General features: G+C 37.9%; 1 protein-coding gene across 2 annotated transcripts in view; it reads left to right on the forward strand.

Annotated features, from left to right (window-relative positions):
- Positions 1-1,581: 1,581 nt before the first annotated feature.
- The window catches only part of LOC117939440 (inactive dipeptidyl peptidase 10-like), a 54,714-nt gene continuing 47,301 nt past the window's right edge, over positions 1,582-8,994 (forward strand). Inside the window, exon 1 of one of the 2 annotated variants that reach the window (XM_034864787.1) lies at positions 1,582-1,934. In XM_034864787.1, coding sequence (XP_034720678.1) covers positions 1,875-1,934 — 60 coding nt within the window. In that variant the 5' untranslated portion in view covers positions 1,582-1,874. The remainder of the gene's footprint in view (positions 1,935-8,994) is intronic. The other variant, XM_034864786.1, reaches the window with a different exon arrangement.

Consider the following 8,994-nt stretch of genomic DNA (forward strand, 5'->3'; position numbering starts at 1 on the left):
TATAGATGCAGTAAGACTACCTTAGCGTTGTGGATGTGGAGTTATATTACACTCTTGTACTCTCCACCATTTAACCTGTGCATCTGAAACCCATTTGGACTCTCAAAGCCTATTAAACTCATTAGAGAGGACATACAACACTAATCACTCAGTCCCCTCGTTTGCTTTATTGTCTTTTTTTATTAGTCCGTCCGACTCTCTGACGGCTGTCCACACTGAGCATCATCTTTCAACGTTTAAATATCCATATCTACAAGGCCTTCGTATCTGCACGGAGCTTTATGATGATCTGGTGTCTTTAATGTGCTGCAAAACAAACTGGATTCCACCTAAAAAGTCAGCACATCAGGCGTTCAACGTCTCACTGAAACAGCATTTTGGACAATAACGAACTTTATAACTTCCTGCATGAAATTCAGTTACAGTGCATGAGTTGGAGTGGTCGAAAATTAGTTGATTTAGTTTAAAAGACAAAGAATGTGAAAAAAGGGTTTAATTTTATTCAAGTATTTAACCCTCGTGTTGTCTGTCCCTTAATCACGAACTTGTCATTTCAGGTCAGACGTGATTATTTTGTTGTTGTGCTTTTCCAATGTTTTTGTCAGTTTTTTGTGATTTATTTCTCACTTTTTCCAGCTTTTGTTGCTTAAAAAAAAAAAAAAAAAGTCAAATTATCCTTAAGTTTTAGGTTAAAAATTGAGAAATTATGAATTATTTTGACATAGTTAAGATCAGAGGATGTTGAGTGGATCACAGAAGGGTAGTTTTCAGAGTTTAGTCCGGATACTGTTTGGAAAAAGCATTAAAATGCTATAAGATTAAATAAAACACCCCAAAAAGACAATGAAAGTAATCATTAATTTTACCTGAAGAACATTGTATTGAATCATCCATGTTATTTTTGGGCAATTTGGTTGAAATAAATCCATATTTCTGATTTAAAAAACACAAACGGGTCAATTTGAGGAAGTAGACAGGTTCCACTATAACCCTTTAAAAAAAAAAAGGTTTTCTAAAAATGACTCAAAAACCGGACAAACAAAAGACAAGCTGCACTCAAATCAAGACATATGAAACTCTTGATGACGACCAAATGAAATGCCAAGCACAAAACATCCTCAATATGGAGAATTGTTGCAGAAACTCGTGGTTTTAATGGTTTTAAAAGGAGTACTTAAGATGTTTAACTGGAAACTGAGTCTCTTACACGGTGCATAAAGCATGAGAACTGTATATCTAATATTATCTATCGTCTCCTCTCCCATAGCTTCTCTTTAATTCTCCACTTGATGCATTTTTAATGGAAGCAGCAGGTTCTTTAAGGGTCAAAGTTTGATGCTTAACATCCATTCATCGGTGGGAACTCCTGTCAAAACATGGCTGATCCGACCACCAGGCCTCCTGCTGTGAGGTGGTGTTCAACACCATCGTCATCTTCAAACCAAAACGCCTGCACATATCTTCGCCTCGAGCACATTTGCATTCTGATGAAGAAGCGTCTTGGTACGTGGGAGGCACTGGCAAACTTCCTGGTTTATGAACCGTCTGTCAGCCGCATCTGAAGCAGCACACATGAGAGAGAGAGAGAGAAGAAGAAGAAGAAGAGAGGCAACAGGAGAGAGCATTTTATTACAAGAGAGAGAAACAAAGGAGGGAAAAAGAGATTGTGCGTCTGAATGTAACGCCTCCGACGAAGCTTCAACGAGGGCGAGGAAGAGCAGCTCTGCAGCCTCCAGCGTTATTAGCATCACTTTGCTGCTGTGGTTATCTTGGAGCCGAGAAGCAGTCGGAGGAAGTCGAAAAACTTTAAGCAGCTTTTGGGATTTTATTGGATCAGATAAGAGGAGCAAAATCAGTGAACCTGAGCAGCGAAGATGAACCAGACTGCGTCCGTGTCTCATCAGATTGAGTGTCAGCCAATCAAGGACTCCAAGGTAAGGAGGATTTGTTCATGTTGTGAAGCTCCTTTCTCACACTTTCTATAACCACTGCACCACAAAGACAGCATGTTCACATGGAACTGTTGCTCAAGTGTTGTACTTTACTATCGCTTTCACACTCCCCCTTTAATTCCTTCATAATATCAATGAGCTGCAGCAATAAATCGTCTTTGAAAGGTGGATATGTTGTTTTTAAATGAAAGTTGATATGCCCGAGGCTTTATCAAATGCCAAATGCCTGCACAAAACAGTTCATATAAAAGACAAATTGTACATACACCCACTCTCTGGATCTCATTCTTCCCCCTCAAGTTGTTTTTAAAAAAAAAAAATTTATTGCTTTTTAATGATCTTTTCGCACTTGTTGCAGAATTCCCATTTCTTTTCTGAATAATGCACCTCTCAATAGGTCATTAGAGACTTTTTCAAAGACTTCCTTGTGGTGTTTTCTTTGTTTTTTTTTGGACAATAAGGAAAAATGTACCCTGATTAGCAACTTTAAGGAAAACTAAAATTAGGCTTGAAGTCCATATTTTTTCTAAATGTCTACTCACTGAAAAATTGACCAATAACCATGCATTGACGTTTATAAATGCCAAAGGAAACCTGTGTCTTTATCGGTCAAACTGGAGCCTCACAGTGCCCCCGTGACCTTTTCACAGTGACAGCAGCAAGCAGAATGAAGGTTTGACATTAAGGAGCGTCATTATTTACAGTTTATGCAAAGCTGCGACACAGGAAGACCAACCGCCAAAAGCGTAATCCCGTGCAATCCTGTGCTGCAGCAGGATGGGAATAATCTGGCAGGAGTGAGCTTCCATCATTTATGCAAAGAGCATATCAACAGCAGTGCATGCTGTAAAACAAGCAGGGATGCTGGGTTGTCTTCATCTGCATTATTGATGGTTTTAATTGTGTAATAATCCCAGCTCAGTACTCCACTGTCTGGTTTTAGCTGCTTCATAAATAATAAGATACATGATAATTACCCGCTGCTAATGGAGAGATTTCATTTTTTGTGGATTTGTTGTTTTGTTGTTGCTGATATACAGTAGCATACTACTATAAGTTTTCAATATTGATACAGACAATTTGTCTTTAGTGAATTATCATTAGTTTATTTGCATTGATTGGGTCCTGTTTGTGTCAAAATGTCTTCAGATAAGACAAAAACTCTCAGGCTGAATCATTTCCTTTTTCTGCATTTTTAGCTGCAGAGCTCAATAACTCATCAATACAATTATCTTTATCTAAAGTGAGAATATATAACGTTTTGTTGCCCCAAGCAACAATAATGGGACACTGTAACTGCTAAGACTTGGCTGCAAATGTGGACTTAAAAGAGTCAGCAAATATTCAATAATCAAAGGTGATTTCGGTATTATTTTCATGGTTCAATCTGCTAATTTGACCATTTATATGCAGTACCGCCACAATTGTAAGTATTTATGATTCCCCTCGTTTGGTTTTTAGAGCTTTGGATCACCAATGGGTTAAATAGAAGGAATGAAGTCAAACAAAATGGCGATTTAGTCTGACGACGCTGTGATTTCTCCACATTTGGTAGTCCAGCAGGGCGTAACCATAGACCGTAAGTATTAATGGACGGAGCATGTGTGACGTCACCCATTGGTTGGTGGAGATCTGCTTTGAGTCGTAGAGTTTGCCGTTATGGAAGCAGCCATCTTGGTGGCGGATGTGACGATTTTACACGATCATAGCCAGGCCCTAAAACACCCCCTGCTTTATCGCCAATTTAAACACCAACGAGAACATAATTCAAAAAAATGAACATTATTCTGAGAAGAAGACTTCAAACTAGCCATTGAGACCATAAAATCATCATGAAAATGTTGACTGAGGTGAGAAATCAAGTGGGAAGTGGCTCACTTTCTCACAGACTTCTACAGAAACCGAAGTCCTTTTTGCAACCGCATGTGACGCCCCCTGCTGGAGATCAGATAGAACGCAGCTTCAAGGCACTTCCACATTTGCAGCACTTCGCTGAACTGGATGCATGAATATTATACAGAGTATGGGTGTAACACACATTTCTGGGACGTGACATCTCCTCTCCTACCTCATGTCTGTGAAACACCACTGTCTATTACATGGAGAATAAGTAAAGGAAACTGAAGCATTTGAAAGCAATACAGAGGTTTCCACACATAGGATGTTTTGGGCTGTCTGCCCACACAGGACCTGCAGGTTAAAGAGGGACCCTGAACTAATTCACTTCCTGTGAACGCTGCAAACTGAAAGCCCAAAATATGGCCGCTGTGGTGACCCTGGAACAAAAACAGCTTTACAACACGTCAATCATCTTCCTCTCAATACAAATCAAAGAGTTCTGGAGACAATACAGCTTAACAGTTATTTCCCAAGCTGACATAAGAAGATAGGGAGAAGCCCATTGAAACGCATTGTTTCAGCAACATTTTGATGGATTGGAAATACTTCAGTATGTTGCAAGTGAATTAATATGAATTAACATTTATCCACAAACAAACAGATTTCTCTTACACAGCTACCAGAAGACTTACAACTTTCAGACAGGTTGCTCACGTCACATCTACGTCATCAGCCATCCCCGGAAATGGGCTTCTAGAGGATTCATTATCTCAGTCGAAGTCTACAGCGTCACTCTGTCCATTCATTTTACTGCCTATATTGCCATATCCTCAACTTCTAGGTTTGCTTGGAGAAACTTTATCACTCACATGGAGTCGTAGTGTAAGCCAAAATTCAAAAACCTTTAGCTCTGTTTTAATTAAAATGCAAAAGACTGAAACCAAGAACTGTAAGTTGTTTTATTCCTTGGGAAACAACAACCTGAAGCCTGGAACTGAACAGATTGCCACTCTAACAGCGTTGTTGAGCATGTTCAGTTCCCAAACCACTGAGCGTTAACATTAGCCCCGTGTCGTCACGTCCATCTGTTAGCGTGGAGATGGACATGGAGTGATGGAGCTCATTAGCATGTTTGTTAGCCTTTAAGAGTGTCTATGCGTCAGCTGCTGATCATTTAGCTCTTCCCAATCCCTCAGTAAAACAAAGGCCTAGACCATATTCTGATGCATGTATATTGAACGCTTCCACGAGTAGAAGATTAGATTTGTTGATTAGAAAAGTGAGATGCAGACTGAGCTGTTGCATTTGCAGGACAGCCTACGCTGTCATGGTGTGAGCGCCAGGCTGTGTGTGAGATGAGAGCTCATGCTGCCAAGTTTTACATCATTTGCTTAATTAGAGGCATTAATACAACACTGTGAAAACCCTGTTAGTGTTTACTATACTGTTAATGTTTATAGATGATATATTCCTCGATTATAAATGTGTATGTCATACAAATAAAGTGGTACACTGTATTTTTATGGTGCATGTGGCATTTGAAAGGTTATATGATTAAAATGTTAGATGATTTACGGAGATGATGAAGTCAAAACTGGAAGAAGCTCTGAGACTGGAGCAGGAGAGACGCCTTCAGAAAAAGCATCAAAATCTCACTATAATCGAAGATAACATAGAGCTAGTGAAAAACAGGGATCTGTTAAAAGAGGGAAAGAGACTGCAGGAACGGAAATATGCCAAATATCTCCGTAGCTTCGATGAACAGCATGCACACGATCTAAGACGGGAGGCGGGAAGAACAGCTGAGTTAAAACAACAGGTCTAACAAAAAAACCTCAACAGGAAGAGAGAGGCGCAGATACTTCAGACAGAGGAACAGAAAACCATGCAAGATCAGCTTGAAATGGAGAGAAAGCTCTTACAAAGAAAAGCTGAAGGGGTCCAACGTTTCAGTAATTTGCAGATACCTAAGCTGATTGTTGGTGAGAAGCTGAAGGCCTTGCAGAAGAAGGAAGCCGCCACCATGGCTCTCAAGGAGGAACAGAGGCTTGCTAAAGGTGTGGCACACAGAGAGGTTTAATTAATCCTACTTTACTATTTACTATTTATTCATCATTCTCATATCTCACTTATTATTTATTATTTACTATTTACTCATCATTCCCATTCTTACATCTCTCTTATTTGTTATTCATTCATCATTCTCATTTTCTATTTCAGAACTGTCCATAATGTTCATATACTGTTCATATTGTAATATAATATTATAATACTATTTATCCCAGTATCCTTGCACTATACTACATATTTAAATAATTGTTATGGAACTCTTTGTTCACTCATGCCTCTGTATTGTTCTGTTTAGAGTATGCATATATTGTGTGTATATGTTAGTGTGTATATGTTTTGGTTGTTTTGTGTGTAAGCACATTTTAACACATAAACATTGTTGTTAAGACTTTTAAAATTTAAAATATGACATAATAAATAGAAGGCTTAAAATAGACCCAGTGATCGGTGATCGGTATCAACCAATACTGCTTTCAGCAATCGGTGATCAGCCCCAAAAATCTTGATCGGAGCACATGATGAAGTCTAAACTGGAAGAAGATCTGAGACTGGAGCATGAGAGACGCCTTCAGAAGAAGTTTCAAAATCGCAGTACTGCAGAAAATCAGATACAGCAAATGAAAAAAAAAGGTAATTGCTAAAATAGGAAGAGAGACTCCAGGAAGAAACGTGAAAAAGCTTAACGTGGTTTAATGTACCTAAACAACGATCAGTTCTCACCATATTTCTCTCAAATATTGCTCCTCACAACCAGTGAAAACTGTCAAAAAATCTAACCCAAAGTCCTATTTTTATGGACGTACAGCTGACATTAAGCATGTCTGCTTCATTAAGGGATATTGTAAGGAAAAAGCTTAACATGAAAAAGCTTAACGTCGTTTAATGTACCTAAACAACGATCAATTATCACCATATTTCTCTCACACATTGCTCTTCACAACCAGTGAAAACTGTCAAAAAACCTTACTCAAAGTCCTAGTTTTATGGACGTACAGCTGACATTAAGCATGTCTGCTTCATTAAGGGATATTGTAAGGAAAAAGCTTAATGTGAAAAAGCTTAACGTGAAGCTTAACGTGGTTTAATGTACCTGAACAACGATCAATTATCCCCATATTTCCGCTCACACATTGCTCTTCACAACCAGTGAAAACTGTCAAAAAATCTGACCCAAAGTCCTAATACTATGGACGTTAGTTGGCATTAAGCATGTCTGCTTCATTAAGGGATGTTGTAAGGAAAAAGCTTAACGTGAAGCTTAACGTGAAGCTTAACGTGGTTTAATGTACCTTAACAACGATCAATTTTCCCCATATTTCTCTCACATATTGCTCCTCGTAACCAGTGAAAACTGTCAAAAAACCTTACTCAAAGTCCTAGTTTTATGGACGTACAGCTGACATTAAGCATGTCTGCTTCATTAAGAGATATTGTAAGGAAAAAGCTTAATGTGAAAAAGCTTAACGTGAAAAAGCTTGACGTGGTTTAATGTACCTGAACAACGATCAATTATCCCCATATTTCTCTCACATATTGCTTCTCATAACCAGTGAAAACTGTCAAAAGAGAGAGGAATTGGTAATAATTGATTATAGTTTAGGTACGTTAAACCACGTTAAGGCTCTTCCTCGCCATAGACACCAACAAAGTTGAAAACGTTAACCTGAGATATCTTCTATAATCGTTGGATTTCAGTTTAGTTTTTTAGACAGGCTTAAGTGTTCATGACAAGATATGGCCATGGTAAATATGGTGATGATTGATTGTTGTTCAGGTACATTAAACCACGTTAACCTTTTTCACGTTAAGCGTTTTCACGTTAAACGTTTTATAATGTCCCCTGTCACGGTTTCTTTCCACTGCTGAACAAATCGGTTGAATTTAGCTTGCTTCATAAACGATCCTTCAAAAAGGTATGAAACCATCCTCTCAGTCAACCCATAGTTCACTGCTTCTCCGTCAACTTCATTATGTAACGTAGAATATAGAAAAGAAAAACAGCAATGTTAGCCACTGTAAGGGCCTCCATTTAAAGAAACAAACCCTCAAAAGGGATTGGAGGTTGGTTGGTTCTGTCAGTTATAACCTTACTGGTGTAACTTGATGTTAGTCTTTGTACGTTAACGTTAACATTACATGGTCTTAGGAATATTTTCTAAGATAGTTTGACAAGAAAATGAAGAATAAATCATTATTTAAAACCCTCACTGGCTACCAATAGTCAAATTCCGCCCAAATGGCTTTGCTTCAGCATTAACGTAGCTAGCTTCAGAACAAAAGAGTGTTCGGCGGCAAAAAAAATCAATTTTTTTCATCGTTCTCCTCTGACGCAGTTACGTTTTAAAGCTAACGTAAACGTTAGCTAGCTAGCTTGATGTTGAACTTTAAGTACCTTTAGCTACCATGTAATAACGTGTAGAATGGCAAACATAATATGGAACGTAATACTGCTATTGTTTAAACTATATAACTAGTTAACGTTAACAATGGCAATTCTCAATGTCGAGTGTAGTTAGCTAACGTTAGCTAGCTACACTCGACATCGAGCTAGCTAACGTTACTTTAACGTTAACTAGCTAGGGTTTTTATCGCCGGATGAGGGACAACTGTCCGGCTTATTTATGTAGCATGAAAGCTAGCGTTAGCTAACTAGCAGCCAGCCCGCTTCTAAATTCTTCTTTTGCTATTGTATAGTATTGGTATTTGTTTTGCTGTATAGTATTTGTTTTTCTGTTGTATAGTATTTGTTTTGCTGTTGTATAGTTTTGGTTTTGGTTTTGCTGTATAGTATTTGTTTTGCTGTTGTATAGTATTTGTTTTTCTGTTGTATAGTATTTGTTTTTCTGTGGTATAGTATTTGTTTTGCTGTTGTATAGTTTTGGTTTTGGTTTTGCTGTATAGTATTTGTTTTGCTGTTGTATAGTATTGGTTTTGTTTTGCTGTATAGTATTTGTTTTGCTGTTGTATAGTATTTGTTTTGCTGTTGTATAGTATTTGTTTTGCTGTTGTATAGTATTTGTTTTTCTGTTGTATAGTTTTGGTTTTGCTGTATAGTGTTTTGGTTTTGCTGTATAGTATTTGTTTTGCTGTTGTATAGTATTTGTTTTGCTGTTGTATAGTATTTGTTTTGCTG

The sequence above is a fragment of the Etheostoma cragini genome, chromosome 24 (genome assembly GCF_013103735.1).
Source record: "Etheostoma cragini isolate CJK2018 chromosome 24, CSU_Ecrag_1.0, whole genome shotgun sequence".
Lineage (NCBI taxonomy): Eukaryota > Metazoa > Chordata > Actinopteri > Perciformes > Percidae > Etheostoma > Etheostoma cragini.